Source organism: Pholcus phalangioides, unplaced genomic scaffold, assembly GCF_987345545.1.
Source record: "Pholcus phalangioides strain wild (caught in Gottingen) unplaced genomic scaffold, Ppha-v1.0 ptg000008l_1, whole genome shotgun sequence".
Classification (NCBI taxonomy): domain Eukaryota; kingdom Metazoa; phylum Arthropoda; class Arachnida; order Araneae; family Pholcidae; genus Pholcus; species Pholcus phalangioides.
Window position 1 is genome coordinate 35,544,674 of NW_028301601.1, and position 27,941 is coordinate 35,572,614.

The 27,941-nt window shown below is 33.0% G+C and overlaps 1 protein-coding gene across 2 annotated transcripts; it reads left to right on the forward strand.

The window, feature by feature from the left end:
* The first annotated feature begins 3,156 nt into the window (after window positions 1-3,156).
* On the forward strand, window positions 3,157-26,752 carry up (Troponin T, skeletal muscle). 2 transcript variants are annotated; one of them, XM_089234555.1, is made up of 11 exons: window positions 3,157-3,255; window positions 7,617-7,665; window positions 9,307-9,423; window positions 11,084-11,170; window positions 12,181-12,354; window positions 14,351-14,572; window positions 15,394-15,464; window positions 15,738-15,759; window positions 18,530-18,610; window positions 23,427-23,751; window positions 26,125-26,752. In XM_089234555.1, the coding sequence occupies exons 1-10, from the start codon at window positions 3,200-3,202 to the stop codon at window positions 23,739-23,741; spliced, it is 1,194 nt and encodes a 397-aa protein (XP_089090681.1). In that variant the 5' UTR covers window positions 3,157-3,199; the 3' UTR covers window positions 23,742-23,751; window positions 26,125-26,752. The 2 variants fall into 2 exon arrangements, with proteins under 2 accessions (XP_089090681.1, XP_089090680.1); XM_089234554.1 differs by lacking the exon at window positions 18,530-18,610 and adding an exon at window positions 18,817-18,897 and having other exon boundaries at window positions 3,158-3,255.
* Window positions 26,753-27,941: the final 1,189 nt, after the last annotated feature.

A 27,941-nucleotide genomic window follows, 5' to 3' on the forward strand; every position in this document is an offset into this window, starting at 1 on the left:
AGTAAAATAAAATGCCTGTAAATAAATGACATATCAAGGTTGCAAAAAAGAAAAAGTCACTAACCAGATTTTTTAAAAATAACTTTCAATCACTTTAGAATAATTTCTGTTTAAAAAATAAAATTAGTTTTGAATTTCATAAAAGTATTTCATTAGTATTTATGAAACTATATGCGCACATACTTGTGATTTTTCTATTAATACTTTTAAACAATTTTAATTGAAAAAAGTATTTCTAATTCTTTTTTTATTTTTAACACTTTATAACTAATTTTTAAGTTTAAAATTTTGGTTTTTTTCACAAGACACATCAGAACACATCTATGCTACCTGTACGTACATCATTTATGTGAGATGTCATGTATCTACATTTGTCTTATCTGTTTCAACTTTCGTATACGCACTGATGAACAGAAATAACTAAATATGTTTTTCTTTTTCTTTCTAGGAAAAAGTACGTATGATTTTCAACATTGACTGAAAAAAAAATTATCAGAAGAAAGTTTTTTTGCACTTATGGAAATTGAGTTTGACTTTTCTTTCAATATTTATTAATACTCAAATTGCGTACCATTCATTAGGTAGAAAGTTTTTAATGCTAACATACATTGAAATCTAAGTACATTTTTTCTGCAATTGATATCAAGCAAAACATTAAGTTCCCCGCCCCTGAGGGCATACACTGGATATTTTTTTCAAGCGGTATGAAGGGGAATTTTTTGGAAAACGAAATTACTCAAACAATTAATTTTGTCAGATTTTTAAAGTTGCATTAAATCAAAATATTCGACCACTGAAAGTTTTATGCAATAGAATGTCCCTGTAAAATGTGTATTAGTACGATTTATTTTACGTAAAATTTTGTGAGGAAAGAAAGGACTTAAAAAAAAATTACTGTTTGACGAGCTGCAATTTTACACAGAAGCAAATAAAACTGTATAGTGAATTGAAAAACTAATAATCTTTCACTAAAGTTCTGTTTCTTAGAGAAAAAAAAGTTCAACGGAGTTTTTGTGTTTTTTTTCGAAGACATATTACCGAGTCATATGCTGAAGAAAAACTTGAGGAATAAACATTTCATGCATGAGCGCTTAGAACTAAGCTTTGCTGCTCTTAGAACTGAAAATATCATAGACTTCAGTAGTTTAACACAAAAAACCAATAAAATATTAGAAATTATGGAGATTAGTCTTCAATTTTATTTTTACTTTCCTGTTTTCTTTCAAGCTTCTTATAACTTCCCGTTTACCTGATAATTTTTTTTCCATTTGTCTTGTTTATACTCTCAGATATAGCATCAAAACCGAAATGTATAGTATTAATCAATAAATTTTACGAGAAAAACCATGAAAAATCTTCTTCACTACAATTTGTTTTGAATTTACCCGATTTGTTTTACTAAAAGTGCAACTACGCGATTCATAAAGTCGCTTAAATTCATTATAATAGATAAAAGGGTTTGGTTCATGGTCTTTTCTTCCCATGATTTTCTATGGGAAAAATCTCTTTCCTTTAAGGAACATTTAAAAATTTTCTATTCACTTTAGACACTCAACTTTTCTCTCAAATACTATAAATATTTTTAGCCAATTTAACACGAGCATTTAAAATTTTTAACTGTTGGTTATTTTTTTTATCGAATTTTAACTTAAAAAATCACCAAAATTCAATCATATTTTGTCATAAAACTTTTTAAAATAATTTTGATAAAAAATCCTCTTGTTAAAGTATGTAACACCATAGTGTTGAGAGACACACGGAGCTCCAAGACATTTGAGCAAGAGGTGTTTGAAAAAATTTTCGTTACCCGACAAAAAAAAACAGTTTTGGGAAAAGAGCATTATAAAGTGGGAAACATTGGCACATGTAATTAGTGCCTGCCAGCAGTGTATATTAAAGCATGTTAAAAACACTTCTGGTGCAGGTAGAACAAAAACTCGAACACAGATGCAGAAACTTTGTAGTATTTGAAAAAAAAGTATTTTTTACAAATTTGCATCCACCAACTCCCTTAAAAAATCATTTTAGTGTAAATTAAGTATCCTTGACTGCCGTTCAGTATAGAAAAAAAGCACGCATAACCATTATGACGGTGTTATCAGTTTTAGTCATAGTTGCTACGGGTATGAATTAGAATTTCATTGAAATATCAGAATATATTCATTTCTTTCTTAGTTCCGTTTTATTTTCGTGTCAAGAGGTTACAAATAGCTTATATGAAAGCAAGTCACTTTCGGGGAAGTTACAGTATTAATTCATCGATATGCGTGAAACTAATTTTTGAATGAGCAGAGTTTATAATTTTTTAATCTTACATAAACTTAAAGAAAAAGGGATTAATAGGTGGAGATTTTTTAAAAAAACTTCACTTGTTTTTAAAGTTTAGAAAAAATATATGTCTCTTGTCAAAATATACAAGTGCGAAAATAGTGGTTGGAGTTTATTCGAACTTATTGAATTAATTAAAAATTAATACATTAAAAATAACTATTTGAATCAAAACAATAATAAAATTAAATAAAAAACAATTAAAATTGAACAAAAATTTCTTTGGGCAATTCGGCGGATTGGAGTTTTTCCTTTATCCCACACAAGTACTACGTACTAATATAACAAATATTATTACGTATGAAAAAAACCGAGATATAATGAGGTTTTGATGCGTTATTTCATGAAACTATACTTTTCTAGAAGCAAAAAAGAAAGAAAAATAACGTTTTGTAAATGAAAAGATCAAATCAGTTTAAGAAACGAGAAAAGAAAAAACTCACAAAAATGTTATTTCAACTAATAAATGAATTTTTTTGGACATATTGAAAATATTTGCAACTTTTAAGAAAGTTTTTTTTTTACATTTTTTTGCAGAAGTATTCTTTCTTATTTTTGATTTTGAAAAAGAGAGAAAAAAACAGTTTTTTGAAAAAGTACTTCAATCATTTTATAATGAATTTATCTTCATTAAGAAGTTTAATCAGAATAATTTTGTGATATTTCTAATGAAAAAAAACCCCCACAATTTTGTATATTCGTGACTGTATAGAATGCTTCTGCCTAATTTTGATAGTTGAAGTACTTTTTTTTTTAAATTTTCAACTTTAGAAGTTCAGTTTTTGTTTTTCACAAGAGACATCAGATAATTTGAAAAAAAAAAAAAAAACTAAAAAATGAAGCAGACAAATTTCACGCATCCTTGTTTCTAATGTCTGTCTCTCTCTTAATTTCCTTTCTCAGGAGTTCGAGTGGACAAAAAACAGCGTAAGTCACGGCATTCAGTCAAGAAAACGATACAATACGCAAGATATAATTTCATTTTGATTTTTAGTTGTTTTCGTAATGTTTTTTTGGCATGTTTTTTTGGAAAAAAGGACTGAAAACGTCCCAATCCTTGAACTTCCCAATCCGAGCTCGTAAACAAGAGTAGAAAGTTTTCTAATTAGAAAACAATTACTAGGAGAGTGTTTTTTCCTTTTGAGGTTTTTATTTTTTTTTAACAATTTTGATATTTTTTATATTTTTTATTTTTGTGTTTGGGAAATATAATGACTGACATGCATGGTTTTTTGCTTGTTGGTTTTTTTATTTTTCATGTACAAATGGTTACTTAAATTTTTTCATATGTTTCTCATTGAAGAACAATATCCTCAAACTGAATATGATTTAAAATGATGTTAAAATTCAAAGTGACATGAAGAATTCCGAAGTTAATCTTATTTCAGATTTTAACAAGCAAGGCATTGGATAAAATTTTATATTTCTGCATTTCCATACATTACCATCTAAATTATATACAGTGAAGAAAATATTTTTTGTACCTTTGTAGAAGCAGTAAAAGAAAGTCACTTCAATGTTTGATTAGAAATATTACATTATAATCGAAATTCATTTTAGCTAATTTTCATGATTTATTATAAAATTCTGATAATTTAGCAAATTCATACTTATTCGGAAATCTTTGCCTACTTTTTAAGTACCAATTAAGCAAAATGAATTGAACAGAATTTTTCTATCCAAATACAGAGGTTTCTCACACTTTACTTTTTTCCATTTTCCTCTCGATTTTATTATAATTTTCAAAATAACAATTCTCTTTCAAATTCGACTTTCTCCTTTAATAATCCTTTGCATGCTGCAAGCATCTTTTTGCAATAGCTGCATTTTTCTATTCTATGTATTGATGCTTAAGCTGTAACATTAATTATTGAGTTCTTTTTACGGTTATATTTATAACAAATTTTCATGATTTTTGTTTTGAGAATCGTATTTTTATTGTGAATTGTTTATTATTTTGGTTGGAATCATTGAATAATTAAATAATTAATCGTTCTAGATTAATTATATTAATTAAATAAGTTGAACGTCATGAAAAAAAAAATCATACAGAAAATTCTATGGAACAATATAAGCATCATTAACTACATTCCTCAACACTGATTTTGTTTTCAAAGATGCTTCAGTGATATTAGGATGATTTGGGACGCTGATTTGGAATCTAGCATTGGTTTTGTCTGGTTGGTTCCAGTTTGCAAGAAAAAGTGAAAATTATATTCAAGCAGCATACAAATCACATTGAAACTGTTCATTTTAAATAAATACAGTAAATCACTGGCAAAGATATTTCAGTGAATTTACAGTCATTTTGGGGTGCTGATTCTTAATCTGGCATTGGCTTCGTCGACTTAGATCTGGTTTTGAAAATAATGCATACTCTCAGCAATGGAATTAGTATGTTGCTTATAGTATTACCATAGAAATGGAATTTTTACTTTATCACCAAAACAACAGCCAATCTGCAAAACCAATGCCAGATTCGGAATCAGAAGCTTTAATATTCCCTAAAACCATTCAAATTTTCTCATGAACATTTATGATTTACGAATTTTTTTATTTATTTCTTGTGTGAGCAGTGTTATCATAAATATGAGAAATGAATGGTATTTCTATTCCTTGATTTCTTCAATATACTTATAAGATTCTGAGAATTCGTCAAGTGTATTTCTCAGTTCTGAGCGAAACATTTCGTAACACTAATAATAATTACTTGTTAATACATTGTGAATAACGCATTATTCGAACTTCGTTATCACGCAGTGATTAACTTTCACTCATACTATCTTCCATTATACGTTAATACAAATAGTCTTTTGATTTGACGCAATCTACCGATCTCAACCGGATATACGAGGAATGAATAACAATGGCGTACTTGTTCGTTGATGTTTGACATCATCGCATCGTATTAAAAAAAAATTGAGACATGCAATAAACACTGTGTTACACTCTATATGTTTTTACGCATTTATAGACTGAATATAGTTATTCACATTTCAAAGCAACAACTGTTCTTTCAATTTTTATTTGAGATAAAACGACAATATGGTTTTTTTGCAACGCTAATCGTGAAACCTGTCTTATAGCTGGTTATAGTGCAAGTAAGCTGGGAATTTGATAGCCTTTTTAGAAACATCAAAATGCAAGGGTTGATATCAATTTTACGTACATTTGACATCATATTTTACGTAATTTGACATCACAATTAAGGTCCATATTTTATAGAATGTTTTTCGAGTATTAGTGGACGAAATCAAACCAACGTTTTTAAATTACTACGAAGATTTTAATTGTTTGTCTACGTATTTTTTTTACATACACGGTGTCCTGTATGTCATAATTCTACCTTTATCTGATCAGCCGTTCGTTGAAGAGACATGGTTCCGGTTTAGGAAGTGCTCAAAATGTGTTCAGAAATTAGCCTGTATGGGTTTTAAAACTGAAAATACAATGTGCCACAAAATAAAAAAAAATTCAAATTTTTATACGGTCGCTTTGTCCTCTAATTTTCAATCAAGAAGTTGTTGCCTCTTCTGAGGCCAACAGAAAATTTCATTTCTAAGCGCAATATTCGCTGAGATGAAATGGGAAAGAACGGCGTAAATGAGGTAAGAAGCGTTATCTGTTAGTTTATGCTGGTCTTTCCCAAATTTTCTCAGAGTTTTGAATTCCAATGTCTCTCAGCCACGATTACACCCAAAAACATACGATTTTTTTTGTTGGGCTCAGAAGAAGCAGGGCAAAAACTTTCTAATTGGACATTAGAGAACAGAGAAACTGTATGAAAAATTTAAATTTTTTTTTTTTGTGACACACTGTATTTTCACTCTCAAAACAGATACAGTGTGATTTTTTTAAATCATAGTTTGAGCATTTTTTGAATCAGAACCATTTCTCTACGAAGAACGACTGATGAGAAGGCCGCATTAGGACTTACAGAACATCCTATATAAAGGGTTGTAATTAGAATCTTGATCTTAAATTCTTGAATTATTTAGGAATCTTAAATAAGAATTATAGAAAAATAGGTGGAAGGGGCTGTCGTCGACATGACCGCAGAATTGGAAAGGAATACGCATTTTAAATTTTGTTAGACTAGAGGACTACTGATTGGAACTAAAATTTTAAAATTTATTAACATCAATGAAATGTTCTTGGATTTATCTGATCAAGATCTATCCTTGCAAAACCTATATTGCATGCTCTCTCAGTCCAAAATGTTTAAAAATTGCATTTGAAGTGCTACTTGTTGCTGGGACGGATCGATAGCTTTTAATGTTGTTGAATTCTAGATATGCAGTCAATTTGATGAAATAACTGAACTCCCTAACTTTGAAATGATATAACTTGTAAATGCTAAAAATAATTATGACAGAAGTAGTACACATTTGATGGACAAGCCGGAAGTTTCAGTTACACCGGTTTGTTAAATTGGTTACAACTTTGGCTTATAGATGGCACTGTAAGATGTCCTTTGAACAGCGGGTGACATTGCACTTCCCAAACGGGTCGAATCGACTCACGATGGATTCGAAATGGTCACCTGTCCTAGCAAGGACATGGCAAAAGTGAAGTAAAGGGTTTAAAGCAATTTACCTACTACTACTTCACCAAAAACCAACTCTGGTTATATCGCTATACTGCAATTTACTGCCATTAATGAGATGTGTTGGAAATGATGGCGCTATGTTTCCGTGGTCACCTCAAGTTCGTTAGGAGAAATATTTCATTCATATCCTCTCTCGGGTTTGAACCTGGGACCGTGACGAGCACCTCACCACTACGCTGGGATAGAATGCGACTTACCTGCAATGGAGGTGTGTCACAAACGAATTATCAGGCTGATAACTCGTGATAGGACTCTTTTACTCTAAAAAGTTATTTTCAAATTTCCCCACAGATAAGTCGTGAAATGATACGACTGTAGTGCCACCTGTAACTTAAAATTGTGAATAATGTTTTGTAAACCTGTGTATTAAAAATTCCATCCCTGCCCATCAAACGTGCCACTATTTTTCTCTTTCCGTCTATCACTGTTTCCAAATCAGGGACTCCTTTCTGAAACACTCCGTACTGTGATATTTTAAATTACTTAATTATAAGACGAGGCACGTTTAAAATCGGAAAAGGTAAGTTCGAAAATATTCTAATATATGATATTATTACGTGTTTAACATCGATAATTAAAAAAGCATTCATTAAACGTTATTATAATTAAAAACATTGTATTTGACACATTGTATTTTTCGATGATTTTAAACAATTTATTTTATTTTTTTTATGAGCAGTCGTGAAGAATCACAACCGAAAATGACGGAAGCTGAACTTGCCATGGAGGTAAGTGCATTAGATGTTGTACTATCATGTACATGGTGAACGTCACATTGTTCTACCAAACGGAGGGGGTGATAGACGAGCCCAAGTAGAACATAAAACTCCCAACAACTTTGTCCTACCTCAAACCGTTTTCGAGTTATAGCGGGACAATCAATTTTGAAAAAAAAAGCGTCAAATCTTAAAAAAAACCCATGCTACGTGAAAACGTAGTGAAAACTAGCACAAATTTTTGAAGAACATAATAAAATATCCAATAAGGTGACACCAATTCCATTGAAATATCTTTATTTAATGGCGAGCTACAAACGCTGAAAGACTGACGCTAAATTTAATTATCGCCAAAATTCTTCATCGTCCATTCCGCAAACGCCCGTGTATTTATAATCGATCGATCGAATTTACGAAAAACTTGCCCATTACACCATCTTTCGAAAAAAACAGCCAACAATAAACCATATTGGTTTTCTGGTCCTTTTTTGTCTTTACAATACATCACTGAAATCAGTGAAGTTGTCGAAGAAGATTCCGACAAAAATTAGGAATTTTTGATAACAGATTTTGGCGACAATTTGATTTTACAGAAAAAATCCTATAAGGTGACACCATCTTTATCAGAATTTGATGGTGAGCTTCAAGCGCCGAGAGATTGTACTATCAGTAGTACAATCTGAAGTGAAAAATCATGTGAAAAATCATAGCTTTTTAATTTGAAAAATGAATTTTCACCAAAAAAAACTAAAAATACTTCGACCAAGGCAGATTTAAGTGATGTATTTCATTGTACAAATACAAACACAAATAACGTGTAGTACAAATACAAATACAACGCCACAACAGGCAAATTGCCCAACGAGGTGGCTGACTTAAGAACATCATGGATCCCCGAGCCATTTTTTGGAGGCCCTACCTACTACTGCTACACCACACATGCACCCCGCCCACACACCCCCCTACCCCGCGGAACCCCCAACGAATCGGTACATGCGGGAATGTGCGTGAATTTCTGAAGAACTAAATACACCGATATGGTTTATCGTTGGCTCTTTTTAAAGCTGGTGAAATGGACATGTTTTTGGTAAATTTTGTCGATTTTAGTTAGGAGGATGTTTGCGTAACTGCCAATGAAAACGTTTGGTGACCACATTCGATTTTTAACTTTGCCGATTTTTCAGGGCTGGTATCTGGTTTTTTCGATGAAATTTGTGTCACTTTCTAGGATATTTTCCGTTTTTTGCATGGTTTGCGTCAAGTTTTCCAAAAACGTTTCACAAATTTGGGTTTTTTTAGACTTAACGCATTTTTCTTCCATAATCGATTATGCACCATAACTCAGAAACAGTTCGAAGTCAGGGTTGGTGGGGTGTTTTATATTCCACTTGGGCTTGTCAGTCCTCCCCTACCGTTTGGCAGAACATATCATGTTCACGCTGTATAAAATTGATAACCTGGAGCTATCTAGTAGAAACGGAACTTTGAAATCAAGATGAATAAAGTAATTTGAATGTTTCATAAGAAGTCTTCCACTGAAATAAAAAACGTATATACATCGGACGAACTCACTATAATGCGTCGAATACGAATTCATTCTGGCATTTCCTTTATGGAGAAATTTCGTATATTCGAATATTTTTTCTTACATAGGAGAAACTGAGGAAGAAGAAGGAGGAAGATGAAGCCATGTGGCAGGAATACATCGAGCAATGGAGAAAGCAAAGATCAAAGGAAGAGGATGAGCTTCGTAAGCTCAAGGAACGCCAGGTGAGTTTCGCAAACTCAATAAACTGTATAAGTTGCTGCGATGTGAAAGACTCTAATCTCATTTACTTGAATGCATCCATCAAGTATTAGATCAAAAATTCTGGTTATTATCCTATATAAAATCGCACCGAATGCATACTTATTTCTACATTCAGGAAAAACTTCCAAAAATATGCGAGTTTTCTGTTTGATTTTCATTTCCATTATTATTGGGAGGTCACTTTTGAGCCCTGATTATATGCGCTAAAAGAAATAGCAAAATATATGCATTAAAGATAAATATAAATCTGCATTTGAAATGCCGAGATATGACATGAAATATAAAATATATGCAAAAAATAAAAACAAATCCATCTAATAATGCTAAGGTATGGAACTAAAAATGAAAATATGCAGTTAAAGATGCTGAAATATGCATTTAAAGATGCTGATTTATGCATTTAAAGATGCCGATTTATGCATTTAAAGATGCTAAAATATGCATTTAAAAATACCAAGATATTCATAAAATAAAATAAAAAATATGCTTCGAAAATTTTTCAGTATGTCACATGGGATTATTGAAAAATATGAGTAAAATGGAAAAATATGCATTTGAGAATGTTGAAGCTTCCCTAAAGGGGAAAAATATGCGCAAAAAATATAGAAAAAAAAAACCCCCAGCGCGTTTAAAATGCAGCAATCTGTCCTAAAACTAAAAATATTCACAAAAGGGAAAAACATGGATGAATAGAAAGATATGCACGGAAATGAAAAAAGATATGCGTTTCTCAAAAGCACTGAAATACATATGTCCTAAGAGAAAAGATAAACATGCAGTAAAATGGAAAATAATATGCTAAAAAAATAAAAATAAAGCCGTGCATTTAAAAATGCCAAAATATGCCCTAAAATGAAAAATACTGAATGGTAAAATATTTTCTCAAAAAAAAATTAGAGAAATTTGATTAAATTTGTGAAGAATAAAAAGAACAAAATAATCTTGAAAACTTAAAGCACAATTGCGATTAAAAATATATGCACACAACACATTATAAAATTTCGGTGATTCTATGCATACATATGCAATAATTATAAAAACGACTAAATTATGCAATTGCATATGCGCTTATGCATTTACATATAATCCGGGCTCTAGTCATTACATTGGAGAATAACATTTATGGCGATAGTGATTTACCATCAAAACAGCTAGGAATTTTCGACGAATTCTCAGGTCAGTTTTATTGGGCATATAATAATACAGTTAAACCCGGTTATAACGACATCAAAGATTTCACAAACGTTTATAGGTATAACCGAGGTTGACGTTTTCAAGACAATTTGAGCATGAAAAATACAAGGTCGTGGTTATATTAAAAAAATTAAAGATTTTTTTCCTTAGATGTAACTCAGAATTTTCTCCGGCACGACCACGCCCTCCGGGGCAATGTGTTCATATCGTTAGTGACCTGATCGTGCTCAGCCCGTTCTGTTCTGTAGTGAAATAATATTAGCATAAAAAAAAAATTAAAATTATATTAAAGTGATTCAAACAATTTCGGGTTAAATGTTTTTGTTATTTTGGATATGTAAAACATATCATGATTGTAAGATGATGATAATAAATAATGAATAATAATAATGATTATGGAATTATCATTGATTGGAATATCTGCAGGCGAAACGGAAAGTTCAACGAGCGGAACAAGAGAAACGGCTGATGGAACAAAAGAGACGCCTGGAAGACCAGAGGTTACGAGAGCAAGTAAGCATTGCCATGCATGCATGCTATAAGCCAGGATCCTTAACCTAGGGGTACCTAGGTCCCCCGCGATCCAGTATGTCGTATTAATTCACTTCCAGTCAGGAACTCTTGAGTTATGAATCACAACTTGAAACTTGATTCACCGGGGCTTCCGAGATGGGTCGTACAAATGCACTTATACAGCCAAGGATTCTTAAGCCACGGGTCACGACCCAAACATGATTAGGAGGAACTTCCCAGCGCCTTACAAGTAAAAACCCAGTTACAGCCAGGGATTCTTGAGCTATGGGTCAAGACTCAAAGTTCATTCTCGGGGGCTTTCAAGATGGGCCGTTATAATCCACTTGCGTTCCCAGGGTGTCTTCAGCTGTGAGTACTGATCCAAACTTGATTCGCAGGAAATGTGAAACGGGTCGGATTAGGATCCAAACTTTATTCGTAGGGGCTTTCGAAATGGTTCGTGCAAACTCACTGACAGCCAGGGATGCTTGAGCTATAGGACACGACCCAAACTTGATTCGTGGGGGCTTTCTAGATAAGTCCGTACAAATCCACCAACAGTCTTGTTATAAAAATGCACTTATCCTGTCACTGGCTTCACTAATTTTGAAAAACAAACAGTTCCATGGGTAGCGAAGTTGATCTTGTGTTGTAGATTTTCTACAATTTATAACTTGATAGAGCAAAAAAATAGAAATTCGCTTACAACAAGAAATTCATTATATAACGACAATTTTCCCGGTGATTGTGAGCTCTCGTTAAAGTAGGCTTTTACTGTATTTTTGATTCATCGAGACCAAAAAAAAAAAAGGCTTAGTTAGGATCCTGTTAGGATTGCTTTCATAATGCGTAATTTTTCATTATTAAAAAAAAGTGAAATTATATATATATATAGTATCAGTATTTCATTGGAACGCGTTGAATTATTTATATCAACTAGAGAGGAAACGGACTTGTTTGGATGTTATCATCGATGATGAATATTAAAGTATATCGTAATTTATTTGTAGGAAGAGAAGAAGCAGAAGGAAGCCGAGGCGAAGAGGAAACGCCTCGAAGAAGCTGAGAGGAAAAGGCAAGCCATGCTTGAAGAACAGAGGAAACTGAAGGAAGGCAAGCCAAATTTCGTCATCCAAAAGAAGGAAGGTGGTACACCAGTTATCCATCCATCTGCTTTCGACAAGGTGATTCATATAATCCAATAAAATACTACAGGCATCTTGACTGTACAGGGTAAAAGCTTTTGCGCGAATTACTGCAGAACCGTTGACCCTATAGGCAAAATTTCCAAGTAGGAAAAAGTATCCGTATAACATGTAGATTACAGAGGCGTCATTCATATTGAAAGACATTGTACAGTTATATACAGTGTACATATGCATATATAAATAAATAGAAAACAACAACAACACAATAACACCTTCTTTGATCACCCTGTCCTAAAAACCCCAATTAAAAAGCTGTTGCCCTTTCTCTAATGATGCCAAAAAAAGATCCATATAAAGTGCAATAATATAATCCATAAAAGTGCTAATACTCACTGTGATATCTGAATTCGAAAGTCACCAAAAAACTCGGAAAGAACCGCATAAACTGACGGACAAGCTTATTATGTTCTTTTCCCTTTTTTTTCTATTTTATGAAATAAAATATCAGCGAATATTGCACTTAGAAACGTGGAATTGTTTATGTTGGCCTTTTATTGGGTTCCTACTTCTTATTGGGTTTTTGAGGACAGGGTGTCCGTATAAAAAGTTAATTTTTTTTAAATTTTAATAACTACACAACCCCTTTCAATATGAATGACATATCTGAGTTCTACATATTACTTAGATACTTATTCTAATTAAAAGTATGCCTCTAGGATCACCTGTAGTTTCCACTAGGGATTTTCTGGAAAGCGACTTGATGGTTCAACCTATATAAAAGTAAATTATATCAGAAGTACATGTATCGCATGATTTAACAGTCAAATCACTATATATGTATTATCAATTACGTATATGCTTTTACAAAAAAATATGCATCCTGCTCAGAACCTGTTTTAGAGTGATTGTTGAGTGTTGTATTTGCCCCCCCCCCCCCAATAGTCGATCACGCAGTACTTGTCCCCCTAATTGAAAGTCTTAACCTTCCACAACAGCACTTGTGTAAATATACAGGGTGATTCAGAAAAACTTTGAGTGGTGGTAGTACGCACGAAACAAATAATTTTCATCAAAGAATGTAACTCTAAAATGAAATGCAAACGCGCTGCAGGCACGTTTGTGGCACACCAAGGCTACGGCCCACAGCTCGTGTGCTTGTATAGTTGGCTGATCTGCCACCATCTCCAAAATCTCGTCTTCCACACCTGCTCGTCTGGCAGTCCTTCTACGACCTGCATCGAGACCAGGAAGCAGAAATAATCCCGTTTCGCACAACTGCCGATGCAAGCGCGCAAATATTTTCGGATTGGGCAACCGCCGTGGGGGAAAAACGCTCACCGTACATTCGTGCTGCCTCTGCAGTACTTCCGTCTGCATCTCCTTAAAAGAAATGCATGTCTGCATTTTCAGTACTACTAAAGTGCGCCATGATCCAGTACGTTACAAGTGTTAGAACGTTTGCACGCTGGAATGACTTCACAGGGCTGACGTCCGTGCTTTTTATTCACTGTGACGCTGATTTGCATACAGTTTTCTTCTTCTTCCCCAGGTTACATTTGATGCATGCATGTGGTGTTCTTTTTCTCCCGATAAATTTCAACAAGAATGTCGTTTTAACGTTTGCGGAGCGGCCGTTTCAAAACGCGCTAGCGCGTTTGCGTTTCATGTTAGACCATACATTCTTTGATGACAATTGTTTGTATTGGTATGAATTATCACCTCTTAAAGCTTCCCCCATCTTTTCTGAATCATCCTGTCTACTGTATATGTAAATAGAATGCTGTAACAGGTTGCTGAATGAGAAATAAAATTTTTTTATTATAAATCATTATTGACCTTCTGGAAGGACGAGAAGTCCGTTGAAGGTCACAGAGTGGGTGTGTATACATATATATATCCGCATTTTTTTGTTTCTTTTTGTCTTGTTATCTGCCTTACTTATGCACTTTGTTGCGTGTTCTGATATGTCCAATAAAAAGAAAAAAAACCTATATTAAATACCACTGTTGTAATTTTCTTCCCTATTCGAAAGATGAGCAACATCGATCAAGCTCGAAGTGAAATGGGCAAGAGCAAGGAGCAGTTGGCCGAAGACAAGCAGATTGCCTTGACATACCGCGTCAAGCCGCTCAACATCGAAGGGCTCGGATCCGGTAAATTGAGGGATGTTGCGGAAGAACTCTGGAATAAGATCGTGCAACTGGAGAGCGAAAAGTATGACTTGGAAGAGAAGATGAAGAGACAAGACTACGATGTCAGTATACAAAAAACTCACTATATAATATCATTGTCTATTGTCTGGATAAATTTTATTTGTTCAGATTTTAGACAAATCATTATTTTTTAAATTGGGTTGAGTCAAAAGTATTGCATAATTGCGCTCCAGTACAGGTTTTGGCGTGTATGATATGCGGACAAAATATATCAATCCTAGAAATTATGCATCCAGAGACGTTATTATTGTGGTGGATGCCATGTCGGTGAAGCAAAATGATCTTACAAGTACCACCAAAATACAATTCATGTCGTGTTGAAAGATTACACATTGTTTTGTTATGTATAAAATTTGGAAGACGACAATTGAAAATTCAAAAACGTTTGCTTTATGAATTTTAATTGCGCCATTACGTAGGGGAAGTGACATGAGAGAATAGTTTTTCGCAAAATAGAGATACCGTTTATCACTGCTAGAGGCAAATGGTTCAGAAAGAAAAACAAACAAAAAAAAAATGAAAATAACGATCTGGTTGCGAGACTCTCGACAATCAGTCAAGTCCATGCCGGCTACAACTGTTGCTTATGGGGAAAGGAGCATCGAGTCTGGCCATTGAGGCTTATAGGATAGTACGCAACTGGACATTATCTAACCAGCTCGTTTTGTATTCCAGTGGGGTTCGCAAAATTCATACCTTCAGCGAAAAAAAAGAGACAGCAAAATAAAACAACTAAAATATTGCAAATCTTTTGATACATCCCCATTACATAGTTTTACAAAATAACTCCTCGTGTCGATGGAAATTTAGTGTATTTTTCACGTATAATTTCAAAGAAGAATTTACGATTCTATATTTACAGTTGAGAGAACTAACTGAACGACAGAAGCAAATCAACAGGCAAAAGGCTTTGAAGAAAGGCATTGACCCAGCGTGAGTAATCAATCATATTTACTTATTTTATTTATCTATACAATATTGCTTGGCCGAGGTCTATGGTTGCTAAATATGACAGGGATGACGGTGTATGTAATTCTTCAACACGATTTTAACTAAATATTCAAAGTCACCTCTTGCTTACGTGAATAAATACACAAGAATCAAAATGATTAATAAACATGGAACATCCAGATGTCATTTATGTTATGAATTTACGATGACATATGCGTAATCGAACTTATCAATATATTTTGTTTCATTTTATAGGGAGGCTGAAGGAAAATATCCGGTATGTATATGGAATTTTTTTTTCTACAATCGAAGATGATCTGCGGTAAAATATGACGTAATTTTGTATAAATGCTAAGAATTTGAATGAAAAAACCAGTTGAATCTGTTACTGGAAACCGAGTGTCAACTTACTTCACGAATTAACTACAATAAATACAACTTTAATGGTATTAAATGAATATATACAGATAGAATTTCTATATAAATTTTATCGCATCAAAAACTATTCTACGTGATAATTAATAACTGACAAATAAGTCTATCTGTGATAATTATCAGAGATTATATTAAAATGAAAATTTTAAGAAATAATATGCATTTAATACCATTAAAGTTGAATTTATTGAAATTAGTTTGTGTGAAGTTAGTTGGCATTCAGTTATAATTAATATGTTAATAATAATTCATATATTCCAATTAACAGGTAATTTTAATGCAATTAAAATTTTCAATAAAGTTGATTTGTAATTTCTGATTGCAGAGCTGCCTAAAGACCGTGAATACGAATTTTCATTCGAAAGCTATGAAACTTTGAAGATGTTTCATCAACCATATGAAGAAAGAAATATCTGTTAAATGTCTCACAAGAAGAGGGCATTTTTTCATCTTAATTTGTCTCTACTGTTTTTGAAAGAGAATCCACCCCGAATGGAATGCTTCGAAATATTCAAAATCTGTAAAGCAGGGGTGCATCTGGCCCATACCTATTCAAATTTGCGAAGCAAATGCTAATTCTCGCACCTTCTTTAGCCATTTGCTCAAGCTTTACAACCGAATGTCTAAATACTGTATAGCTTCACCAGACATTTCTTTTCCTTTCCAGACATTTTTAATCTTCATACTAACAATATTGAGTTCAAAGAACATGTTCTCTGATGAAATTGTTTTACGAACACATATAATTTTTAGAAGTTTCTTGTCTTTGAGAAAAGTTGCGAAAATTCTCTCCTTTCATTCATTATTTCAGGCATTTACAAAGTTTCACAGCTTTCTCATAGTACGTGAATAGTTACGGTTGTAGACATCGCAGAGCAAAGAATTCGACACTATAAGCTATAATACCAGTTTATAGATTATAAGCATATAATATACATCCATATTTGTTATGGGCATCTTTTTCTCAGCCACCTCGTTGGGCATTTTGTCTGTTGTGGCGTTGAATTTGTATTTGTATTAAGCATTTATGTTTATATGTTAAAGTGTACAGGGTGTCCTGTGAATGCTACCGCGGTCTTTATCTCATCAACCGTCCATCGTAGAGGTATAGTTTGAATTTTTAAAAAGACCCAACAGGCACGCTGCACAAGTTTTGAGAGTGAAAATACAGTTTCTAACAAAATAAAAAAAATCTAAGTTTTTATACGTTCCCCTTGTGCTCTAATTTACAATTAGAAAGTTATTGCCCTGTTTGTCCTGATGCCAAAAAAATCCATGTTTCTAAGTGCAATATCAACAAAAATATTCGAATTTGAAAAAACGGAGAAAATTTGTAGAAAGAACAGCGTAAAATACAGAAAAATCGTTTTTCCCGCATTTAACACTGTTCTTTCCCGAATCTTCACCGTTTTTCGAATTCGAATATCTCTGCGGATATTGCACTTAGAAACATGGAACTTTTTTTGTTGACATCAAGAGAGACAGGGCAATTACTTTCTAATTGTAAATTAGAGCACAAGGGGAACGTATAAAAACTTAGATTTTTTTTTATTTTGTTAGAAACTGTATTTCCACTCTCAAACTCGTACGGGATGATTTTTGACAGCCAGTTGGGCTTTTTTTTTTATGCTGAAACTATACCTCTACGACCGAAATAGTATTTACAGGACATCCTGTATACTACAGTGCATAATATTTTTGAAAACTTTTACTCTGATACTGTTTGAAACTTGACAAAGATTGGGGAAACGCATTCCAAAATCTCTCTTATCAGTGATGGGCAAACTTTTTTAGGAGCGGGCCGAAAACCAAAAAGAAGAAAAATTGGCGGGCCGGACATTTAATCATAATTAGAATTTTTACGCCTAGAAATGAAGTGGCGGGATGTGTTTCATACTTTGAAGACTGCCATGGTTTCATTGCAAATAAGATGCAATGGTTTATCCTTTACAACGATGAAAAAATGAATATATTTCATAACTTTATGCACATTTATTAAGGCGTGTTCCAGTTTTTTGTATATGTGAAATTTTTTTAACTCAGTATCTATTTGAATTCTGACAAAATATTTTCTATATGCAAAAAAATAGAACACACAAAGTTTTTTTAACTGAAAGTTGAGATTGCCTCTTTTCTTCTATATTATTATTTTAAAATCTTTAGCGGGCCAGATAGAACCACTAAGTGGACCGTTGTTTGTCCATTGCTAGTTCAAATTATGTTTTGATTAGGAATGCAAATTGGAATTGAATAGAAATGCAACTATTTTAAGAAAAAATCTTCGTTTTCTTATCAAGAACGACGAACTCGATTCAAATCCAGAAACCTGTCCCTTTTCCCCTTTTTATCCGATTTTTTCCACATTTTGTTCATTCCATTTGTATATGGAATATATATTCATCTCCTACTTCCCTAAAAAATTTACGATGTATGAAAGATTTAATTCTGAAAAAAAAGAAAGAAATTCAACATCAAAGAACTGAGATTTTTTTAGTGTCACCAAGAGATAGATAACGAGTTGAGGATTATACCCGTCCCTTATGCCTTACCTTGTCACATCTATTTTTTCCTACATTTTTTTCCTTTTATTCTCATGCATTTACTCCATCCAGCCCAAGATTCTTGTTGCAAGTAAATATGAAAGAACTATGGACCGACGGACGTTCGTTGATAAGAAGTCGTTATTTGAAGGTGTAAGTACAATACACATGTTGTGAAAACAAGTGGTCAGTAACGATTGGCCGGGAGCATATTGGGAGCGGTTTCGATCATTTCCCACATCTTATTTTTTCTAAAGGTAGGATAAATAACCGCGTATGTTCCCGCCACCGTACTGACCACTTGGCATTTATATGAACATTACAAAGCTAATCATGTCTGTCTATTTCTTTTTCTCCAGCCCAAAATCAACGTTGCCAGCAAGTATGAACGTCGTATTGACAGAAGAAATTTCGGTGACAAAAAACAACTTTTCGATGGCGTATGTATCCATGCATAAGTAAAAAACGCAAAACCTTATTCATCTGACGTCGTTCCGAATCATCAGATTCAATAACCTTATCACAGAATAACATCAGTTCCTAACCATAACCTAAATTTTTTTCATTTCTATATACAATTTCTATCCTATATTCTTGTGCATCATCCGCATCATACGTTCATACTTCAATTTTTTTTCTCACTCTAAATAACATTTTAATAAACATAATGAGTCAATAATTGAAATTATCGATGCATTATATAGATAGTTCAATTTAATTTTTATTAGCAATAACCAATATGCCCCGATTACGAACTATTTAGGACAGCGTTTCTCAACCTTTCGGTACCCAAAGACCAGTAGTCTGCAATAATGATGGACAATTAACTTACGTTCTGAGTAGTGACCATATGACATATGTTTTATGGGAAATTAGTGTATATTTTTGGTCATACTGACTTTTTTTATACAATTGGCCCATTCCTTCAACAAAGTATGTTTCAATTTGTAATCTTTGCTAAAATTGTGAATGTGTGATAATTTTCACAATTATGAGTTAAATATGACAATTATGTATGGCTATATATAAATCCATTTCACATATTTGCCATGTGTGTATTCAAAATTCTGAAATTATATCTGACCTTGAACAAAATTGCGATTCACAGCGATTTATTATGAATTATTTTTGTATTTTTTACCCATTTCGATGAATTTTCAGTAGTTTCAGCAATATTAATTTTTGTGATGTCCCGTATTTTTCCGTACTTATAAACCGACTTCCCGTATTTTTTAAAATAAAATATAGTCAGCCTTTTGTCACGTGGCTAACTTTTAAGGTGCAGTAAATTTTATTTTGTCAAAAATTAAATTTTTTGGTGAGAATCAGCGGTTTTCCATATTTAGAATCGCAATTCTCCATATTTTTTGCTCTACCAAATATGGTCACCCGGAAGGCCTAGTTTTTTCTCTGTGTGTGAACCCATAAAAATATTACTAATATCAGTTGCCTACAATTGAATAGTTTTTCATTTAATTAAAATCAAGTTACCAAGTCTTATCCTATGTTTGTGTAACATAAGTTGAGAAACGCTGATTTAGGAATATAAATTCACTGTGTGGCAGATTTATATTCCTCATTGCAAGCCATTTAATTTTAGCCGTAATCAGGACATAATGAGTAGATGCTAACCAAATAAGGAAATATAACAATTTACTAAATTACAATTAAAAGAAAAATTTTGAGGATTTTTTGGATAAAATTCCCACTCTGAAATATTTTGGAAAAAATTTAGAATAATTATTAATTGTTGGAGAATAATTTAAACTTGTAATTATACATATTTTTCTTTTTGCAATTTTTTTTTTTTGAAATTTCAAACAAAATGCATTAATGCGCCATTTTTTCCACCCAAATGATAGAAAAAAAGAGGAGAAAATCATTTTTTTGTAATATTTGGATAAACTCTAGCACATACTTGCTGTCAACAAGGTAAACGTTTCTATTATCAATGTGCTTTTTTTGTCTGTTTTTGATATTAAGTATTTTTCATAATTTTTTGCGACTATTATCGATTTTTTGTATTTTTGAACACTTTTTTTTTTGGTCGATAAAATTTCTTTTTTACAAAGATATTTTTTGTGACGATGATTATACTCATTTTTTTTTAGATATTTTAAAGCGGCTATTCGATTTTTGAAGTCGCTCATAATAGACATAAAACAAAAAATCGTAAAATCATGATAATAGTAATTCAAAAAAAAAGTTGTAACAACACATTCTAAACATTGATCCAAATGCATGTTGAGAACTATCCCTACGTACTATGTTTTCATTATCCTCATTTTCTTTGTGTCTCTATATCTTTTCCTATTTAGTTTTTGCATCGTGCTTATGTGTTCGTCCATTCTACTATTTTTTTTTCTGTGGGAAAATGTTTAGAAATTGATTGTTTGAACGAAGGATGAAAGATTGCGTGAGATAGACGTATTGAAAATTTCTCATATTAGTTTTAGTTCATTTGTTTTTTTTTCTTCCGAATCTATCTTTTATATGTTTTGCATGGCACATTGTTGTAGTATTAGTATCACGCACCTAATGATTTCCTACCAAAGATGTTATTGTAATACAGGATGATTGTAATTTCTTTTAACGACAAATTGGGTGTGTGATAGCACACATTAATACAAAAAATATCCGTGATGTTACTTTGAGAGGCATTTTTTCAAGGTGTCAGGAAATGATAAAGTTATTTGTTGATGTTATAACAAAAGAGAAAATCTGATTTATAATGATTTAGAGTAATTCAAGTGTTTCAAAATTTCATGAATATGACTGAAGCCTTTGAGCACTAACGGGACATCTATGTGTCCCACTAAGATTTCAAAAATTACTACTAGTACAAAACTTGTTCGGAAACTATTATTGTAATATATCCAGTCATACCCAGATAGCAATGTAGTTTCTTCGCTGAAAACCCATATATGTCTTCCGTCCCCTCATTTGTATAATATCATTGACTACAACTGGGACATGTGTACTCAGCTTGTTTTAAATACTACTGGGTGAAAAAATCCCAAACACCGAATTCGTTATATTTGTGACCTATTTTGTCCATAGTCAAAGGGTTATGGTAGTCACTTAAATTTTTTAGATTCATGAACTGTCTATTCCATTCATATAGAAAAGACAAAATAGTCACTGAAACGAACGTCTGAGTTGCCCTCTAAACACAATAAAAAGAGCAGCGGACACATGTTCTCTTGGACTCCTGGTGTGGTGTTAAATGTTGATCAATCAACATTATTTTCCATTATTTTACATGGCGTCCACAATTCTCTGGTAAATAAATGTTTCCATGTCCAATGGATCAAAATCCAGAAAACTAAAGCCATTGACAACAACAAATACGATTCGCCAAACCAATACAACCGCCACTCTGACATTGTAAATGAAATGTGGCAATAGTCTCTATTGCAAACTTTTGTCGTCTTTTTTGATGCGTATTATCACACTCCAATTATTTTATTTAAATAATTTACTGTAATTGGTTATTGTAAGTTTTCAAATAAAAATAAATTCGAGAGCTATCAATTTCGAACATAAATTAATTAATAACAGAAATAAAAGAAATTTTAAGCATAGACGTTGATAGTATTTCCTTTTCATCCATAAAAATAATTAATAATTACGAAATTTCTCATTCCACAAGAAAAAATTTAGTGCAATATTTTTGATATCCTCTATAAAAATATACGTATATTTTTTTAGAATTTTCCAACGGCTTAATGTAAAATATTTATGATATTTTTTGATTAAATAAAATACATTTGACGTAAATAAGGTGCAAATAATGCCCTTTTACACGCAAATCACTGATCATGCGTTTAAGATCATCATGCTTTTTCATTCCTGACACATGCTTTTAATTAATAAAGGTTTTAAAATATCGTGTGAATTTTACATATGGAACTCCTTTTGTTTTTGGTTCATTTAATACAAGTCTGAAAGTTTCTTTATGTGAGTTGTACTTAAAGGAACGATATAAAAATTGAATTTTGTATTTCATTTTACATACGCTCACTTGAAATAATTAATTACATATCGGGGAAATCCTCACGGTATTTGATTACTTTTTATTGGAAGTATGTACTAAGTGCATTGGTGACAGCAAGCACGGCATTTTACTGGCGAACCGTTGATCCTTGAGGCATACTTCCAAATAGAAAAAGTATCCAAATAACGTGTAGAACTCAGATACGTCATTCATATTGAAATGGGGTTGCATAGTTATTAAAGTAAAAATGAATAAATTTTTATACGGGCATCCTGTGCTCAAATCGCACTTAATCCCATCGCTTACAAGGTATTGGCCAGAAATTCGGATGATCTCTATTTTTGACGAATGGGTGATAAATATGGTAACCTTGTCCTAACCTAACCTAACCGCATAATAGGAAAACAAAATAAGGTAGAGGAGAAAAAGTAAAAGAAGAAGGAAAAAAAACAAACAAAATGAAAACAATATAATAGATAAGTACAGATAAAAGAGAGGATAGAGATAAGAAAATAGACATTTGAACTGCTATAGATCCCCAGTTAATTAGCCTTATTAGATTGCATAAAATGTCCCTTTTGCGAAAGTTTTATCGAAATTATCGGATTTTGCTGACTCTAGGGAAACTTGAAATGTTTGAGTAGAGATGTCCTATGCATTTTGAAATGCGCAGAAATATTAATACAGTGTATTTCACGTATGAATTACTGATTATATCACTGCGATTTAATTCAACGCAGAAAATAATGTAAAAAACATAAGATACGTACATTTCACTTTACAATGAGGCGGCCGAATATTTTAGAAATTAATAACTTTCATTTTATGCACATAAAATTCATTCTCATTGGTTGCGTAACATTAAAAGCTTTTGTTTTTGTACTTTGATTCGATTTGATTACTTGTCTTTTGTTGAAAGAAGGATCTCGGGAAGGCAAGTGTCTTTAGCGTGTAATTGATACTTCACCATAGGGTCTAGATGAGATAACCAAAGAACAAATGGAAAAAGGCTGGAAAGACCGAATGGAGACATGGAAGGAAAGGGGACCTAAGCAACTTCCTAAATGGGATCCAACAGCTCCAAAGGTAAAAGAAGTCGTGGAGCACAGGAACTACGAGGAAGAAGACGACATCCTAGACCTGGAACCTCCGAGCTTTGGTCTCCCTGAACCAGAGCCCAGACAGCCCAGCCCACCTAGACAAGAAGAAGAAGAGGAAGAGGAAGAAGAGGAGGAAGAGGAAGAAGATGAAGAGGAAGAGGAGGAAGAAGAGGAAGAAGAAGAATAAATTACAAATGGTAAGTTTCATTAACCAGACAAGGTCTGGAGAATATGAAGCGACGAACAATATATGAATGGAAAAAAAGGACAATTCCCCAATCTCAAGTTATGGTTCTTTAACAATCAAAGTTGATATGCAATCTTTCCACCTAGACTAGGACGGATGTGTTAATTCCTCTTTGTTTTTTTACAAATGTGTTAATTTGTTTTTCTTACAAATTAATTTAAAAAATATTTATCTCTATTCAAACGTTCCAGAAATTAAGATATGAGATATTCCACTTGTTGACTAAATTTTAATCTTGTGTGAGTGCTCACTGTGTTGCTTGCAGGTGTGTCGCCGCATAACTCATTTATATGTTACGGTAAATGTGACAAATCGGCAATTATGCATAATTACCGGTTGTTATGCGTACCAATAGTCTTCTTAAGTTTGAAAAATTTATCACTTTTACCAGTGATTATGTATAATAACCAAGTGTCGTTGGTAAATTTGATAAATAGTTTAAATTTATCGCTATTATCTGTGATTATTCATAATACTCTGGTGTAATTAGTGAGTGATAGGTGTTATGAATATACATAGTTAGATCCCGATATAATTATAAACTTTGCGATCGTACCGCGATATAATGATACAATACATGTATGAATTATCATGTATAGTATATCAAATAGTACGATGTATCCAGTTTACTGAAGACTGTGTAATTTGGTCATGGATAGGGAGCATTCAAAATCGGCTTAAGGTTAGATAGGGGCTTCCAACGTGAAACTTCTCACGGATCCCTTAATTATTATAAGGAGCTGTTTCGTGGAGCCCTTGATGAAAATGAGGCTGTTCTACGAAGCTCAAACAAATTTTTGAATATTTATAAAAAAAAAGACAGTTTGTGTACTCTCTTACTGCCTTCTCAACAGCATCATAGCTCCAGGGCAAAATGAAAGTGGGGTTATACATCACCTCTTAATTTATTGTCACTGTGCCAAATCTTATCGTAGAAGCCCCTATGAAAATGAGGTACCCATGACGTGCCTGAGTGGGACTCATTTGTTAAGATGACCCTGGGTGATTCGTGAAGTGCACGTAAATTCGGTAATTCAAGAATTCTCAATTCTAGTGGATAAAAAATTCCCAAAGAAACATCGTTTTTGTGGCTTTTCTGATGAAACGGAAAATTTCATTCATATGGGTTAGATATCTGGAGCTTCTAGTTCGAAAATTCGATGTGTAAAAAAATTTAATGTTACTGTTTATAAGTTGTTTAGCCATCCAAGAGAGTGGTCTGGATTTTTCGAAAACCCGGCACTATCCCGTTAGAATTAAAAATAAATAACAGTACAGTAAAACCCCTCTTAACGGACACTTCTCAGATGGGATCACCCCTCTTTTACGGTCAAATGTATTAGTAACAAGAAAGATTTTTTTCTTTGAAGGCTGCCCGGATTCCGTGATGCTAGTTGTTCAATGTTGATTTTTTAGTAGCGTTTGATCAGGCGAAACCCAAAAAAATGTTGTCACGAAATCACACGGTTCCGCGGAGCAACAGTTGGAAACCTAGGAATTAAATAAGTACCAAATTGGGATCAATCATAAGTCTAATGCCGAGATTACATTGCGCTTAAGTTTCGGATAGAGACGTGTTTGGTATCAGCTTCGAAAAGTAGAGCCTGATCAATTCAAGTGCCGTGTGCGTCTATGCACACAGCACCATAATGCAACATAAATTAAAAAGTGCAATGAAACCTCGCTACAACAATACTTGATATAACGATAAATCCCTGTACAACGATATTTTTTTCAAATCTTTGGCATTGCCTATAGTTTAATGTTAAACTCCTCTCGATACAACGATATCCATTACTACGATGAACCCCTCTATAACGATATTTTTTTAAGTTTTTTTTAAAACTGCTATAAAACGATATTTTTGATAATTTGCTGAAAATCGCGTTTTGAATTTGATTTTAACTTCGTCACACACTTGTTTTTGTTCTGAATGTGTCTTATTACATCGGTATTTTACATCACAAGATCACTACAAGCACTAAGTAACTGGTATTGCTAGTTTTTGTGTGCGACATGACAGTACAGTGCGATAAGCAACCTTACGAGAACACGCCATTTTTTTGCGGCGAATGTACTAGATTCGATTTAGAAAAAAATGACAACAACAGCATAAATTTAAATGAAATGGGATGATAATGTTGCCTCTCGGTAAAACAATAATCCTTCTACAACGATATTTTTCTTTGGTCCGTAATGTTATGTCAGGGTTTCACTGTATGTAGTTATCATTGACCATTAATAATGTACTTAATTGTGGTTATTAGTTTTATGTCGTATGTCTCGTTGTGGTTATTGCATAAATTTGGTCCTTTTTTTACAGGGTTTCCCGTGTGCTCTAATATTCGATGTCATTTCCTTTGCACTTATCCAAGAAGATATTCGAAATTACTACATTATAAAAAAAAGACCACAAGATGAAACTGTTCAACTAAGAGAGAAGAAACTCCATTGGAGTTCCAAATACAACCGAATACAGAACATATCAATGTCGCGCAGATGCAATAGTTTTACAACTCATAACAGGAGTAAAAATTACATGAAATCCTGCCCATAATGCGTTTTGAATAAGGCAGGATAAATACGATGGATTTTTATCTGCCATTCCTGGGCTTTTTTTTTTAAATATATTAAATTTTTTTTTGTTTCAAATAAATTAAATTTATTGCATCGCAAAATATATGAAAAGTGGTTGTACGCAGAAATGTGGTGGAATAAATTAATAAATAAATAAAAACAATTGAATATGTCTCGCTTATAATGGTTTTGTATTCATGTACGATGGTTATAAATGTCGCTATTATTCATGAATTGCTGGATTTATTATATTATGAGAGATATTTTATGCCAAAAAGAAGCACAGCCTGTGTTTTCCACTCGTATATTGCGCAGTTTTTTTTGTATAAAACTGTAATCTAATATTTATTAAAATTTTCTTCTGTCTTCTTGGATATATATTTTTCTTTTAAGATGCAATAAATTATTTTTTAAAAAGTAGTGAAACTGACATAAGAGGATACAAGGAATTTACCATTAGTGTTACATAAATTTTAATACATTTATTGTGAGCCAAATCTTTATAAAATTTGCCAGCTGGATTATGAGTGTTTAGCTTATCGTCCAGTGAGTTTGACGAGCTCCCAATCGAAAATTTTGGAAATTATTATCGAAAGGCAATAAGTAAAGTTTAGATGAGGATGACGTATCGTCGGAAAACCAGCATGAGTCCAGGAAGGGGAAACCCATGTGTAACCAACTTCCTTTGCTTCTATGATCATGTGACTAAGGTTTTTGGGAAAAAGCAAAAAAAGTCGACGTAGTTTATCGTGATTTCCAGAAGGCATTCGATCGGGTCCAACATGGCATATTCTTGAAGCTTTTTTACATGAGATTGAGATTGGGGGCAATTTTTTAAATTGGATAGAATCATGGCTGAGAGATACGTCACAACCGGCTATGGTGAACGGGAAATTTGATTGGACTTCCCTCAAGGAAATGCCGTGGGGCTCATACGTTTTTTCACTTTTTATCGATAAACTCGATCAAAATACCGATGAGATAGTTTGCGAATTCGCGGATGAAGTAAAGCTAATGGGAGTAGTGGGGAATCCTCTCGTCGCGAAAAAAAAAAAATTAAATGAATGTATATTGGAAACTATAATTTGTGCAGAAGAATGTGTAATATATGAAGGAAACGAAACCGGGTCAACATTGAATAAGTGTTCGTTTTTATGAAGTGGAGGAGTACAGTAGATTGATAGAACCTCTCACAACTCTGGACAAATGAAAAGCAACTTACTTCCATTACTTCAGATGAGGCAGGGTTGTGTCGGCAAAAGGTCAGCAAAGATTGATAGCAGTGCCCCTTCCCCCAGCTCCGTGCTAGCAATATATCAAATCACTCGCGTCGTATACAATTGTCATCAAACAATGCATGGGCTAACATAAAACGCAAATGCGCGTTACGAAACGGCCGCTCCGCAAACGTCGAAACGGCATTCCCGTTGAAATTTATCGGGAGAAAAAGAACACCATGCAAATGCAACCTGGGGAAGGAGAAGAAACCGTATGAAAATCTGCGTCACAGTGAAGAAAAGGTGCGGACACCAGCCCTGTAAAGTTTCTTCAGCATATAACCGT